The sequence below is a fragment of the Heloderma suspectum genome, chromosome 2, assembly GCF_057233095.1.
Source record: "Heloderma suspectum isolate Gila_16-S chromosome 2, 16-S_ref, whole genome shotgun sequence".
NCBI classification, from domain to species: Eukaryota; Metazoa; Chordata; class Lepidosauria; order Squamata; family Helodermatidae; genus Heloderma; species Heloderma suspectum.
The window spans coordinates 374,503,932-374,520,124 of NC_139459.1; the positions used below are offsets into that span (position 1 = coordinate 374,503,932).

General features: G+C 45.6%; 1 protein-coding gene across 6 annotated transcripts; it reads left to right on the forward strand.

The window, feature by feature from the left end:
• Positions 1 to 926: 926 nt before the first annotated feature.
• On the forward strand, positions 927 to 15,591 carry LOC146356186 (uncharacterized). Of its 6 annotated transcripts, XM_084831713.1 has the most exons (5): positions 927 to 1,013; positions 5,025 to 5,112; positions 7,161 to 7,288; positions 8,288 to 9,505; positions 10,478 to 15,591. In XM_084831713.1, exons 3-5 carry the CDS (start codon positions 7,255 to 7,257, stop codon positions 10,483 to 10,485), a joined length of 1,260 nt encoding a protein of 419 aa, XP_084687839.1. In that variant the 5' UTR covers positions 927 to 1,013; positions 5,025 to 5,112; positions 7,161 to 7,254; the 3' UTR covers positions 10,486 to 15,591. The 6 variants fall into 6 exon arrangements, with proteins under 6 accessions (XP_084687839.1, XP_084687836.1, XP_084687837.1 ...); XM_084831710.1 differs by having other exon boundaries at positions 8,288 to 15,591; XM_084831711.1 differs by lacking the exon at positions 5,025 to 5,112 and having other exon boundaries at positions 946 to 1,013; positions 8,288 to 15,591.
• Positions 15,592 to 16,193: the final 602 nt, after the last annotated feature.

The following is a 16,193-nucleotide window of genomic DNA, read 5'->3' on the forward strand; positions in this document are numbered from 1 at the left end:
CTTCCGAGGTCGGTAAAATGAGTGCCCAGCTTGCTGGGGGAAAGGTAGTCACGCCTGGGGAAGGCAATGGCAAACCACCCCGCTACAGTCCGCCATTTATTTATATTCATTTATTTATTGCATTTATACCCCGCCTTTCTCCCTCTCGCAAGGAACTCAAGGCGGCTTACATTCTCCTCCTCCTCACCGTTGTATCCTCACAACAACAACCCTGTGAGGTAGGTTGGGCTGAGAGTCTGTGACTGGCCCAAAGTCACCCAGTGAGCTTCCATGGCCGAGTGGGGACTAGAACCCGGATCTCCCGGCTCCCAGTCCGTCACCCTCACCACTACACTACACTACACTGGTCATGAAAACGCCAGCGCAAGCGGCGTCCCTCTAGGGGTCAGTAATGACCCGGTGGTTGCCCAGGAGGAACCTTTCCTGTCCTCTTTGTTCACCTCTATGGTGCCCAATGAATGCACCTTTCCTGTCATAGAGATTGAAAAAAGTGTAGAGGGACATGAAGCCTGAATTTCCACCAAAAATTAAAACCCACCACTGACCGTGATTGCCTATGTGTGACATAGACTTAATTAAGTTATACACATTAATTAATTTACAGTGCTTATATATCACCCATCAACTGACATTCTACAGGTGGTTTACTATCAAATGCTTAAAAATGTTTCCCCCCATACACAAAATAAGACCTGGCTTAAGAACATGATGCCGTCTTTTTGGAGGGGGGCCGTGGTGGGAGCCCGGCTGGCCAGTCACAGCCACACCAAAATCCTGGATTTCTCCTTTGATTTCTACGGGCAGATCTCACTTCTGCCCTTGGGGAGGGGGAAAATATGGCTCCAAGGTAAACCCAAAGTTCCCTGCCCAAACAATGGGATGGGCTACTCTCGAGTTTTCTTATCTCTGTGCTTGGTATTCCAGCCATCTGGAAAGGTGAAAGAGACCTGCAAGGATTCCCCCAGCCAGGGAGGAGGGGAACAGGGCCAGACAAATAATCCAAAATGCGGGAGGTGAGTGGAAATGGAGGAAGGAGGAGAGAAACTGCTGCTTGGAAAGAGTTGGGGTGGGGGGAGGAAATCCAAGCCCCGCAGCTCTCCCCTATAAGAATGGAGCTGCGAAGTAGCCCCCTAACTGCATTTTGTTTGTGGCTTTGTCTCTCTCTTTTTTAATTGATCAAGGGGCTGGAACAACTCCCCTATGAGGGAAGGTTACAACAGCTGGGACTGCTTAGCTTCGAAAAGAGGGAAGCAAAGGGAGACATAGAGGTGTACAGAATTATGCACGGTGTGGAGAAAGGGGTTAGGGAGACATTCCCCCCCCCCCCATAATACCAGAACCCGGCGGGGTCGTCCCATGAAGCTGAATGGTGGGAGATCCAGGACAAATCAAAGAAAGGGCTTCTTCACACAGCGCACAGTTAAACTATGGAACTCACTTCCCAACGATGTAGTGATGGCCACCAATGTGGATGGCTTTAAAAAGGGATTGGAGAAATCCATGGAGAATAAGGCTATCAATGACTACTAGTCAGAGGCACTATGCCTGTGTGCACCAGTTGCTGGGGAACATGGGTGGGAGGGTGCTGTTGCACTCATGTCCTGCTTGTGGGTTTCCCGTGGGCAGCTGGTTGGCCACTGTGTGAAAAGAATGCTGGATTAGATGGGCTCTTGGTCTGATCCAGCAGGGCTCTTCTTATGTTCTTAGGGTTTTGCAAGATTATGTAGTTGTATCCCATGTTAGTCCTACTTAAGAGTAATCCCATTGAAACGAATGGGTCTTAAATCAGATGATGGATACAGCCCCATGTATGGTGTGGAGAAAGTGGATAGAATATTTTTTTCTCCCTTTCTCCTACAACTGTTTTACTCTTGGTCATCCAGCGAAACTGGTGGAGGTGTTCAAGACAGACAAAAGCAAGTCCGAAGTACTTAAACTGTGGAATTCACTTCCACAAGATGTAGCGAGGGTCACTACATCTGATGGCTGTAAAGGGGGAAGAGACAAATTTAGGGAGGATGAGCTCATCATTGTCTACTAATCCTCATGGCCCATATGCCACCTCCAGGGTTAGAGGCAGTATGCTTTTTTAAGCTGCGTTTAAGAGTTGTTGTTGTTCAGTCGTTAAGTCGTGTCTGACTCTTCATGACCCTGTGGACCATAGCACGCCAGGCCTTCCTGTCCTCTGCTCTCTCCCGGAGTGTGCTCAAATTCATATTCACTGCATCGGTGATGCTATCTAGCCATCTCATCCTCTGCCGTCCCCTTCTCCTTTTGCCTTCAATCTTTCCCAGCATCAGGGTCTTTTCCAGGGAGTTTTCTCTTTGCATTAGGTGGCCAAAATATTTGAGCTTCAAAGTTTAAGGGTAGTACCTTTTAATTCAATGAAGCTTACTCCTAGGTAACTGTGCATAGGATTGCAGTCTTAAGGGCACAATCCTATGCATGTTCAGACAGAAAAAAGTCCTACGACTCCTAGCATTCCCCAGCTAGCATAGGGATGAAAGTGAAATGCAGTTTGAAATGCACTTTGTTCCAGTTTTTAAAACGTATCGATGGCCATAGAGAACGCTGGATTTACATTCGCATTTCAAACATCCTCCATTTTTACTTTCCAGAGGTGTAGCCATGTTCAAAATGACAAAATGTGGTCCACTGGAGAAGGAAATGGCAACCCACTCCAGTATTCTTGCCAAGAAAACCCCATGGAACGTATCACAAGGCTAAAAGATATGACGCCGGAAGATGAGCCCCTCAGGTCGGAAGGTGTCCAATAAGGCCTGGCGTGCTATGGTCCATGGGGTCACGAAGAGTCGGACACGACTGAAGTACTGAACAACAACAACAACAACAACAAAAGCCATGTTCAGCTGTTGCAGCGAGGTCTTATAGCACCTTAAAGACTAACATTTATTGTGGCATAAGCTTTTGTGGATTTTAGCCCACTAGTCCACTTCACCAGGTCCTTGGAAGATTATGGAGAGTTTCAAGTTTATATATGGTACATATGATGGCAGTACGGAGGAAGAATTGTAAACAGTGAGGTCAGAAGGAAATTAAATGCAAAAAGTGTCAAGCACATTATTAATGTGGGCATTCACACAGTGCAGTTGTTACTGATCATACAAACGTACTTCACACATGGTTTGTTGCCCTACCCAGGGGTTTTTCTGGAAGTTGATAGAACGAACCATGAATTGTTTTCTCAGTCCCTGGGTTGGTTTCACTCCTCCTTTGCCAGCTGCTTCCCTGTATCCAAAATGCCTTCGTAGCACTGTAGTACTGGCATGCAAAGCAGCTGGTTTTTTTTTTTTTTTATCACACTTGCCTGTACAACTCACGAACAAACCACGGTTTTGGGTTCACATGTAATGACAACCCATGGTTTAATCAGCGGTCCCCAACCTTTTTGGTGCCAGGGACCGGTCTCATGGAAGACAATTTTTCCATGGACTGGGGGGAGGGGGGGGTCTGCTGGTGGACTTCTGGCCGCTGGGATGCAAATGGCATCCACATAGCGGATACCATTTGCGTCCCTATTCTTTGCAGTAATCGGCTACGTAAAGATTTACGTAGCCTATTACTTGGAGAACAGGGACGCAAATGGCGTCTGCTATGTGGACGCCATTTGCGTCCCAGTGGCCAGAAGTCCGCCAGCTGCCAGAGCCGGCTGGCAGCTCTGCGGACTCACTGCGGAGCAGAGCCGGCCGGGGCCGGTGAGGATTCCGGGGGTGGGGAGGGACAGATTGCCTCCGCCCCCCCTGCGGACCCAAGGTGAGGGGGTTACGCACAACCCTGCGGCTCAATTGCTAACAGGCCACGGACCAGTACCTGTACGCAGCTCAGGGGTTGCGGACCCCTGGTTTAAATAATCCAGAGTTCACTACCTCAAAACAAACCACATGTCCTCTTTCCAGATTGTTTGTGGTTAACAAACCATGGTTTGTTAGCATAGCTGGGTTTGCACATCATGACAACCCAGAATTCAACAACCCATACCATAGGTTAGTATTATGTGCAAAACCAGCCGTAGTGTGATAAAAATCCTTTGTCGTCTGTGACAGTATTAAACCTGTTGATGAATTCTAACTTGTGTTCAACTGAAAGTCCATTTTCAGTCCTCCTTCCTCCCACAATGTTTGGGAAACATTTTTATTTTTAAAAAAATGGCCTTTTCCCAATTTTAACCTGTCTTCTTTGTACAGAAGTACAATTTTGATTACAGGCACAGTTCCCTTGCCTGATCTCTCTTCTTTTTCCCTGATTTTGAGCATCTGTAGAATAGTTAGTTCCTTCACAGCCAGCCCTCCCCATGACCACCCAGAGAGCTATCTTTAAGCACAGGGGCTGTTCGCACACAACAACAGTGTTCAATGGCAAATCGTGGTTTAATTTGTGGGGCTGTGCGCAAGCCACTTCCAATTTGCAGAAACAACCTACAAACGCTGCCCTACTCATAGGTTGTTGGTGTGATGTCTGAACCGGGACAGTTTGGGTTATTTGTGGATTAAACAACCCAAAATTATCCTAAGAACAAATTATAGGTTAACTTTGGGTTGATTAAGCCATGAACGATCCAAAGTTTCTGGGAATCGATGTTATTCTAACAACCTATGAACAACCCAATTCTGGGTTGCTATTTAAAAGTGGAAGTGGTAGGCGCACATGAGGCAGTGTGCCCTCTCTCCCCCACTCCTGCACGAGAAACTGTAGGTTGCTTAAATTATGGGTTGTCATTCCGTGTGAACCAGGTCTAAGATATGCTGGCATTTTTGGCCCTGCCACGACTGGAATGCGGGGCCCCCAAGAGCTTCTCTGAAATTAAATTCAGCCCTGGGCTGATGGAGGTTCCCCATCCTTGCCACATATGTATTTCTCTCCTCCTCCCCACTTTAAACATGCAGGCATTTCTTGATCAGAATTAGCTCCTTGAAACAAACAGGAAGATAGGTGAAACTGGGTCAAGGAGGAGAAATATCCAATACATGTGAAGGGTCTTGCCATCACCTCTGTCTCCCTTGCAGAAAGCGGAATGGCATTGGCCCCATGTTCTAGATTGTCTCCTCTCTGGAATGGAGTTGAGTGGAACTCACTATGATGCAGCCTGCTCAGGTAAGAGCCAGATCACCCAGGAAGCATGCCAGGGGGATGGTTGAGTTTCTCCCTCCTTTGTTACAGGGCTTGAACCTGTTTCTTTTCTGGTCCTGCAAGATCTTCAAAGGCTGCCCTCTCCAAAGTTGGTGGGCTTGATGGACCTTTTCCCCTGCAGCAAGAAAATGGCTGGAAAATGTTTCACCCTCCAAATATTGTCAGTTGGCCACTTAGTGTTATGCTGTGTGTTCCCATATTGTCAAGCGCTCCTTGAAGTCGAGAATGTTTTTGGTGCTGTCGTAGAAATAATCACCATTCTGTTTCAGACTACAGTTCCTTCAGAGACTTTATTTTGGCCAAAATCAAATAAAATCAACAGCTGTTGAGAAGGAAACCAACACAACACTGAGAGTCCAGGTTTCAGTACAAGAATCCTCCCATACAATTCACAAATAGCATACTATACATTCTTTCAAGCTAACATATGAATGAACTGAATCATTAGGAAAAATAAGGAGGGGTCAGCAAGTTATAGGACGGTTCAAACAAACAGTCATGGAAGAAAAGGTTTATCAGCTTTTTCCCAACTGGTCTGTCACCTGACTACTAAAAATTGCTAATCGCAATTTCACAGAATCATAGACTAGTAGGGTTGGAAGGGGCCTATAAGACCATCAAGTCCAACCCCCTGCTCAATGCAGGAATCTAAGTCAAAGCATCCCTGACAGATGGTTGTCCAGCTTCATCTTGAATGCCTCCAGCGTGGGAGAGCCCACTACCTCCCTAGGTCATTGGTTCCATTGTCGTATTGCTCTAACAGGAAGTTTTTCCTGATGTTCAGCCGGAATCTGGCTTCCTGTAACTTGGGCCCATTATTCTGTGTCCTGCACTCTGGGATGATTGAGGAGAGATCCTGGCCTTCCTCTGTGTGACAACCTTTCAAGTACTTAACAGTGCTATCATATCTCCCCTCAGTCTTCTCTTCTCAAGGCTAAACATGTCCAGTTCTTTCAGTCTCTCCTCATAGGGCTTTGTTTCCAGTCCCCTGATGATCTTCGTTGCCCTCCTCTGAAACCTCTCCAGTTTGTCTGCATCCTTCTTAAAGTGTGATGCTCAGAACTGGACACAGAACTCCAGATAAGACCTAACCAGTGCTGAGTAAAGGGGAACTAGTACTTCACGTGATTTGGAAGCTATGCTTCTCTTAGTGCAGCCCAAAATAGCATTTGCCTTTTTTGCAGCCAAATCACGTTGTTGGCTCAATTTGTACTTCCTTCTTTCTAAAAATATGTTTAACCTACAGCATATTTCTTCCACCCTTGCCCCTTTTATTGCAAACTGCTTTTCCAGCAGCAAACTGCTTTTCCTAGCAGCTCTTAAAGCCTGAACTAAAGCACTGAAGCTTGAACCACTATCTCTGTATCTCTTGCCTTTTTTTTCTCCAGCGGTACATAGCAGCATCCTTCTTTTCAACAGCATGGTGGGGTCATCTGAAAGCACAGGAAGGGTGTGAGCTTGTAACCATCTTCATGCTAAACAGGGGCTCAACCACTGAGCCACAGCCCCTACACCAGTCCTTCTAGCTCAGTATTGTCTCCAGGGTGTCCAGCAGGCTTCTTTCCATGCCCTGCCTGGAGGTGCTGAGGAATTAATCTGATATGAAAAGTGGGGCTCTACTTCCCCAAAGGTGATATTTCTAAAATGTGATAGATCAGCCTTTCCCAATTCAGCGCCCAATCCAGATGTGTCAGACTACAGCTCCCATAATCCTCAGCCACTAAGGCATTGGCCGGGATGATGGAACTTATAGTCCGGCACATCAGGAGGGTGCCAGGTTGGCAAAGGCGACTATGGGTACTTTACTATTATCTGACCAATCAGTTCCCTGCTTGTGTCTCTGTGAGTGTTTTGCTGGGCAAATGACAACCTGTCTTGAAATCTTGGGTCCTACAGGAAAGTATCTAGTAACCCCACCATGATTTATTCTTTCAGATTGTGAGCAAAAGTGGAGGTGGGCTTGGGGAGTGAGGTGAAATGATTAATGGAGAGAGAGCGTTTTCCTTTTTCAGAGTCCGGTGGCGTTTGAGGAGGTGGCTGTGTATTTCACCAAGGAGGACTGGGGTCTGCTGCATCTGGACCAAAGAGGTCTGCACAGGGAGAATTATGGAGGAGAATTATGGGAATGTAGTCTCTCTGGGTAAGGACATGTTTGGCTCTGGATTGATAGATGCTAAATATCAGGATCAGGGGTGCAGAACCTCTTTCAGCCTGCGGGCCGAATTGAATGTTGAAGAAGCCCCCGGGGCTGCATTCCAGTGGTGGATGTGGCCACAGGCAAAAGAGGCAGGATCAAAATAGCAACATGTTTCCCGGGACCTTCTCCATGCAAAGCGTGAACTCTACCACTGAATGACGGCCCTTTTCATCCAGGACAGATTGTCTTATCAGCCTTTGAATTCTCCTGGTGGATACTCGTTATGGCTTCCTGCTGTCCATTCACTTCCACTTTGACACTTCACAGTCATTCTGGAAGCTGGAGCTAGTGCAGAATGAGGCAGCTCAGCTCTTGTCGGGAGCTGCCCCTTTCCAGCATGCAACTCCTTTGCTGAGGGAACCGCCCTGGCTGCCTATTCACTACCAGGCCAGGTTTAAGGTATTAGTACTAGTGTACAAAGCCCTAAACAACTTGGGACCAGGATACCTGAGGGAGCGCCTTCTTCTTTACCAACCTGCCTGGTCACTGAGGTCATCAGAGGGCTCGCTCCTGGTGGTTCCACATGGACCCAAGGCCCGGTTGGAGTCCACCAGGAAAAGATCCTTCAGCGTGGTGGCCCCCCTCCTGTGGAATTCCCTGCCTTTGGAGGTCAGGCAGGTGCCAATGTTGTTTTGCTTTTAGTGCCTCCTGAAGACATTGCTATTTCGAGAGGCTTTCCCTGAGTGACCAACCAGCTGCAGTTTATTAAGTTCAGAATCTCTTCTTTAAATTGTTTAATGGTTTTAATTATGGGGTTTTATTCTTTTATCTTGTTGTTCACCACTCCGAAATCTTTGATGTGGAGTGGTATATAAATATTGTAAATAAAATAAATAATAAATAAATAATTCCCTCATCAGAGTTCCCTTTCCTCTTCCATGACTGATTTTAGGCTCCATTTCTTCATCACACTCCTAATGAAGATTCTCTCTTTTTTTCCAGCTGGTAATAGACAGGGCAGTGAAGATTATGGGGAGTCATCTGGAATGTCCTTGGAAACTATCAAGAATGAAGTAGAAGAAAAGACCTTTGGGGACCCACAGGGGTCAAGGAAGCAAGGAGAAAACCCAATGGGCGTCCATGAAATCCCAACTCAAAGAATGCATGCTGAGGAGAAGCCATTTAAGTGCTTGATGCATGGAAACCGAGTCAGTCAGAATGCAACCCTTATTTCCCATGAGGGAACCCATGCAGGGGAGAAAGAATTAAAGTGTTTGGAGTTTGGAAAAGGTTTCAGTCAGAGCACACCCCAGATGTCACATAAATTAATTCACACAGGGCAGAAGCTGTGCAAATGCCTGGAATGTGGGAAAAGCTTCAGTCGGAGCACAAACCTTACCAAACACTTAAGAACTCACACAGGGGAAAAACCATTTAAATGTCTGGAGTGTGGGAAAAGCTTCAGTCAGAGCTCAAACCTAATTTCCCATCAAATCATTCACACAGGGGAGAAGCCATTTCGGTGCCTGGAGTGTGGAAAGAGCTTCAGTCAGAGCACAAACCTTACTAAGCATGGAAGAGTTCACACTGGGAAGAAACCTTTTAAATGCTTAGAATGTGGCAAGACCTTCAGTCAGAGCTCAGACCTTATTTCCCATCAAAGAATTCACACAGGGGAAAAACCATTTAAATGTCTTGAGTGTGGAATGAGTTTCAGTCAGAGCACAGCCCTTACTAAACATGAGAAGATTCACACAGGGGAGAAACCATATACATGCCTGGTGTGTGGAAAGAGCTTCAGCTGGAGGAAAAACCTTACTTCACATCAAAGAATCCACATGGGAGAGAAACCATATAAATGCCTGGAGTGTGGGAAGGGCTTCTATCAGAGCACAAATCTTAGTAAACATGAAAGAATTCACTCAGGGGAGAAACCATATAAATGCTTAGAATGCGGAAAGACCTTTACCGTAAGCACAAGCCTTACCTCACATCAACGAATCCACACAGGAGAAAAACTATATAAATGCCTGGAATGTGGAAAGAGCTTCAGTCGAAGCACAAACCTTACTAAACACTTAAGAACTCACACAGGAGAAAAACCATTTAAATGTCTGGAGTGTGGAAAGAGCTTCAGCAGCAATGCATACCTTACTATGCATCGAAGAATTCACATGGGGGAAGAACCGTATCAGTCCTTGGAATATGGAAAAAGCTTTGGTCAGTACTCAGCCCTTATTTACCATCAATATGTTCACACAGGAGGAGAGCTTGTAGATAATGGGGTTGTGGAAAGTGCTTCAGTAAGAGAACAAACCTCAATTCCATCAAAGAATTAACATGAGACAGGCACCATACAATCTCCTGGAATGTGGAAAGAGCTCCAGTCTGTGCAACACTGTTATCAAGGAGTGCACACAGCAGAGATCCTATAAAATGCTCAGAATATGGTAGAAGGTTTTGTAATACAATCAAAGCTGGATAGATATTGAAGAATTCACACAAGGGAGAGATTATATATCGAGTAGATGATAAGAAAGAACTTCAGTGGCTGGGTTCACACAACACACTAACCCATACTCAGTGGTTGAGTGTGCATTGTTGAACTGTGGGTTATTGTGTTGTATGAACGCAGTGCATTTTCCACAGAGTGGGTTATCGTGTTGTCTGAACCCAGCACGTTGTCCGCAGAGTGGCTTGTTAACCATGCAGTGCAGCCTGTTAACCACCCTGAACAACCCAACAACAACCATGGGTTCTCACATGGTTAACAAGCCACCCTGCGGAAAATGCTCTGCATTCACGCAACACAATAACCCACGGTTCAACAACAACCCACACTCAGTCACTGAGTGTGGGTTAGCATGTTGTATGAAGCCAGCCAGTGAGTACTTAAGGCCAGGGGCGGGAGCCAAAATAACTTGAGTGCCACAACTCCCATTATCCCTCACCGTTGCCTGTACTAACTAGGGCGGATGGGAGTTGTAAACAAAACATCTGGAGGACCAAAGGTTGCCCGCCCCTGACTTAAGCGTTAATAACCATGAAGAGAGAAAAGCCATAAGTGCTCACTCTGTAGCGAAACCTTGTGGTAAGTGTAGCCACATTATATTGTTGTGTATTACTTTTTAGCCACCTCCAGTGGGTAGCTGCCTCCCACAGGTTACAATATTTTAATATTTTATACCTCAGGTCTGTGAGTCCCAGGGCATGGTCTGAAGGAACATGAGGCGGCCATCTTGCTGAAACTAAGCAGGTCTATGTCTGGCCAGTTGTTGGAGGGGAGACCATCTGGGAATCCCATGTGGTCACCTTGAGTTTCACAGTGGAAGAAAGGTGGGATACAAATGTGACAAATAAATAAAATGGCATAGGATCCCTCTCTTATGAGCATAATTAAAAAGACAGAAATGGCAGTTAGTGCACAATACAATTCATATTATATTTCTCATCATTTAATTCTCTTTGGAATGTACTTATAGAAGTGTAACCTACATTATCGTCTGACTGCAGAATCAACTATTCATTGTCAGGCCTTCATCAATCCATGTCCATCGGTTCCTGTCTAACCTGCTTTGCCCTCAGTGGGTCAAGTCACACAACCCGTTAAAAAAAAAATAGACACAAACTTATTTGTGGGAATTTTATTACCCCAAACTGTGTTCCAATGTATCGCTGGGTGATAAAATACCCTATGAAGAATCATAGAATAGTAGGGTTGGAAGGGTCCTACAAGACCATCGAGTCCAACCCCAAGAAATTTGTGTCTGTGGCGTAAGAAGAAGTGTTTCACAATACTCAAAACACCCGTAGCCAGAAAACGCACTTTCACAGGAGGTGGATTCCCCCCCCTGCCTTTGGGACCCATTTTCCTCTCCCTGCTGCATATAGAATAACTAACACGGTACCTGTTCCTTTAGAAAGCTATTATTTTTATTTTCCATTTGAAATAACTATGTTGTAAACCCCAAATCCTGGGAAACTATCATAATCTGTTATTACTAAGAACTAACTTTTTTTGGTGTTGTGAGGTATTTTTCTAACCCCAATAACAAATTTGTCTCTGGTGAGGTAAATGAAACCCCAATGAAATCCTGTGGTTTGTGCCAAACTGTTGACGGGGGGAATAGTATGGAGACACAATTCACCCTATTAGTAGAAGAAAAAGTTGTATGGATTTTTCTTTGAAAAAAACCATGGGACATTTTTTAGCCCAATACGTTACATTGGTTGGGGGCATAAAAACGCCCCAAAGGCAAAATCAAGAGATTTTGAATATTTTACGGTCCAAATGTGTTTTTGTTTCCAGAAAGGAAGCAGTAAGTAGTATATGGCTGAAATTTGGGAACATTATGAAGTGACAGCAGACAATAATATCATGGAAATACTGTGTTGTAGATCTACTTTCAGCAGTGAACGTGCATTTGGGGTAGCCCCGTAGCTGTTCTCCTTGGAGCAGGGTTTTATCGCCATCATGACCTTTAGGTGAAACACCTTTAAACCCCTGTCTCCAGGCAGAGAACCTCATTCTCAAGCTCTCTCTTACACTGACCATTTTAAAGATCTCCATTTTGAAAGCAGAATAGAATTACACGCCACACCTATTTTCAAAAAGGCAGTCCTAAATCAGCTGTGAATAAGGAACGGCAAGAGAGAAAGGGGACAACCTGCATGTAGGAGATGCAACTGTGTGCTTGTTGAGGAGCAAAATGTCAGACATGACAAGTGCAAAGCAGGTAAGGAATGCAAAGGAATGAATCGTTAAGGCAAGTTTAAAGAATATGGGAAGAAACAGAAGCAAGTCTGAAGAATAATAGAAAGGTCGTCTCAACTTCACCTCTCTTCTCTCCTCCCCAATCACTTTTTTTTGGTTTCTTTTCCTCCATATATATTTGCAAGTGTTAGATGGCTTTCCGATTGAGGTGGGAGCTGGGTAAGACTATTTGTGGGTAGGGTTCCATTGAAGATTTTATATACACACACACACACATGCAGAATCCAACGGGCTGCTTCTGCCCCTGCCGATCCTCACCCCCCCCCAAATTCCACTGTGCAAGGGGCCCCCACTGCTTGCACAACGGCATTTTAGTGGTTCTGGGGCAACCCGAAATGAGTGAAAACTCTTGTTTCTGAAAGGAGGCAAGTCGGCGGAGCTTGAATAAACCGACCCGCCTCTTAGAAGCGAATGTTTCTGGTCATTTCGGGGCTTCCCCTAGGAAGCACTAAATTTCCATTGCATAAGCAGCGGGTTCCATTTGCACTATGGAGATGGCTGGATCCCTACTTTGGAAGGGAATTGGAGGGGAGAAAGGAATCGGCGGGGACATAAGCACCTCGTCGGATTCTGCCATTCTCTCTCTCTCTCTCTCTCAACACTAGAAAGGAATTACTTAAATTGAGTGGAAGAATTCAGAACCGAGGAGAGACGTTTAAGAGATTTTTACTTTGTAATATAGACAATGGAGGCTTTTTTAAAAGTGTGGTTTCAACAGGAGAGGGGTGATTTTTCGAGGGGTGGTGGTGGCAATGTTGGGGAAGGGAGCGTTAGCCCTCCTCTTCCTCCCCAACAGCCACCCCCTCCCGGAAATGCTACCTGCGCTGCAGTTAGATTTTTTAAAAGTTTCCATTTTCACCAACGGAGGCTTATAATATGCCTTCATTTTCACCAGTGCAGGCTTTTTAGAAACCTAAATGCCACATGGGTTGGGGAGCAGGGAAACTGTCTCATCTCTCATCAGGGATAAGGCAGGGAAGCTGGTGGGCTGGAGGATTCCCCATTCCCGAACTATATCAACCTTGTATTTAACAAGTTGCCTGGTTGCCACAGGAGACAAGGAATCCCGTGCAAGTGGAAAAACAAAACCTCTTGTGAAAAACAGGTGGTAGTAGGGTATTGTTTTTCCCAATTTTTCCAGTTATTTTTCCCCTGGGCCTTCACATCTGTAGGCTGGTTCTCTGCAGCTCCCTTTGTTGCCCAGATCTGTGTGGCACAGGCCGAATCGTCACCTGCCATCCCCCCAAGACATGAGTTCAAGGTGCCCTCCTCCCAACCCCCCTGATGAGCTTTTGGCCTGACAGAACGGAGGAAATTATGAGAGCAAAAGTGGACTTTGGGTACATTAAAGAGGGCTTCGCATAAAAGATTGAGTGAGACAAACTAATGCGGGATGAATCGGTGGCGGGTCGGTCACGCCCAGCAATCCGCAGCTGTGAAGGATGGTTCCTGCAACAAACTGCAGACTCGGGAGGTGTGAATACCTGAGTACAGGAAGATGGTCATCAGACTATTTCGTCCCAAATACTCTCCACATCTTGTGCTACATCATCCTCTTCCTGACTGTCTGCCTGGGCAACTAATAGGCCTCAGACATTTTGGCCTACAACGCCCATGATCCCTCACCATTGGCTATACTCCCTAGGGGTTTTGGGACCTGTAGGCCAAAACATCTCGAGCACCACACGTTGCCCACCTCTGCTGCATGGTCACGTGAAGTCACTCCGATTTTTTGGAGGCGCGTTATAACTGGTGTGAGCCGAGGGGACCACAGGCACCTTTCCAATGGAGCATGTGCCATGTATTATTCTCAGAAGAACAATGGTAAGTTGCAAGCTCTAAGTAACAGTATTCATAAGATAATTAAGATTAGTGTTTTTTGTGATAAATTTTCATAGATTTTCACAATTGTTGATTAATGCTATTGTGATTTTTTTTTTTAAATGTCATGTTTAATTTTGTGATATGTTAAGCCAACGCGACTGAAATAAAACTGATTTTGCTTTCGTTACCTGTCTCTGATCCTCGGTATGAAACTTTTCACACTTTGAATAAAAAAGATCCTGATTTAAATGGTACCATGACGGCAGCAGTATGAATGGGGAAGGGAGGGGGGTGGGAGGTGCAGTGGCAATGACATGGGTGGGTGGGGGCCATGCAACAGCAGCGGGTCCTCCTGGGCGTGGTGGGAGCACACTGCTGCTCCTCCCGGCCTGCTGCCTGAGGTGGGGGATTCACCCTGCCTCATGAGAGGGCCGGCCCTGGTGGGGAACCTCAAGCCCTCCAGGATTCTCGAGGTGGCCCTGCCCCCTTCTGTTAGCCTCGCCCCTTTTCCCCAACCACCAATTGTGCCGCTTTTATACAGTCCCCCCCCCCACAATTCTAAATGGTTGAAATGCCTCTCCTAAGACTTGGCTACCGGCAGTAAGAGTTTTAACCTACAATATGCCGGTATTCTACATATTTTTAGCCTCGCTCCACTTTGTCTTCAGCTCCATCCACCACTGGAATGTGGTCCCCAAGAGATTTGCTGAAACTGAATTCAGCCCATGGGCTGAAAGAGCTTCCTCACCCCTGAACTAGGGAATGGGGAACATAGAAATTCAATAGCCGGTCCGTAAAGGATAGCTCTCCTGAGCATTAAGCTTTGGGGATTAAATTTGGTACATGCGTTCACGACCCCATGCTTCCTTTCAAGTGTGAATACTGGTTCAACCCAACTACCCATTATCAAAGTGGGGAGGGAAGATAATGCCAACTACATAATGTAATATCCAACTGCAGAAAGGAGATATTGTGCTGAAAGTTGATGTGTGCCTTCAGGACATGCATCTGTGGTTCACTTTGGAAACCCAACCAGCCCTTCACAGCACCCACCTGACCACTGAGATATCTCAGTGAAGAAATTAGGCTACTATTACTTCTTTAGCATAATTCACCTGTTGGAGTTCAAACAAGAGCTCAACCACCACACCTATTTTATTGTGGGGGGGGATGGGGAGAAGAGAGCGAGAAAAGATGAAAAATGCATTTCCATACAACACCTGAAGCAAAAGTTCTCAAACACTGCTTTACAAGCGGGCCAAAGTTCAGCATCTTCTTGACAAATCTTTGACCAATATTTCTGAAAATGCTAACACCCACTTCCCCCTCATTCATTGCAAAGCTAAGTCCTTGCTGAGGTCTCAGCAACATTAAATTTAAAACTAGATACCCTGAAATGATACACAATGTTGTTTAACAAACATTTTTGCCCCAAAGAGATGGAGCGACCACAGTTCTGTACAGTACTATGAATGGGGCATAACTGTAAATACCAGTTTTAATGATGATTTTTAATGGTTTTTACTCTTTGTAAACCGCTGAGAGAGCTTTGGCTATGGGGCGGTATAGAAATGTAATAAATAATTATAATAATTGTTAAGCAACCATATTTTGTATACCTGATTCCTGCTAGTGGTCTGGACAAGCAACTGATATTTTGAGAACGGGGTGACGAATCTCATGCCCACAGCACAAATCCGGTGCCTGGGGTCCCAATCCGGCCTTTGAGGTTCCCAAAGTGCCCCCCCCACTCCTGACCACCAATCATTTGATGATTTCCCCATTTTTGTGTGAAGTTCCTCTTCAGCTGAAATCCCCTTTCTTGTGATTTGAATTCACGGGTTTGGGCCTTACCCTCTGGAGCAATAGAAGACAAATTGTCTCCATCATCTATGACATAGATTCTATGTGACAGCTCTTCACATAGTTGAAGATGGCTATCATAATGTCTCTTTTCAAGCTAAACATATCCTACTCTTTCAACCTTTCCTCAAAGGACTTGATTTCCAGGATGCTCGCCAACAGTCTCGCTCCCCTCTGGACACTTTTCAGTTGGTCTATACCCTTCCTAAAACTGCAGTGCCCAGAACTGGACAGTGTTCCAGGTGAGGACTGAGAAAAGCAGAATAGAGTGGTACCATTACTTCTCATGATCTGGACAGTACAATTCCGTTGATGCAGCCTAGAATTGCATTAGCCTTGCTAGCTGCCGCATCACACTGCTAAATCATGTTCAGCTTGCGGTCTAGTAAAACCTCTAGATCTTTTTAACACATACTGCTGTCAAGCCATGTGTCACCCATCTCATAT

What these genes read in the sequence shown, in the direction of transcription:
- LOC146356186 (XM_084831707.1), top strand. Translation starts at nt 7,126, where the DNA reads ATGATTAATGGAGAGAGAGCGTTTTCCTTTTTCAGAGTCCGGTGGCGT. An exon ending in TGGGAATGTAGTCTCTCTGG is followed by an intron (nt 7,289 to 8,287) that starts GTAAGGACATGT and finishes CTTTTTTTCCAG; the next exon opens with CTGGTAATAGACAGGGCAGT.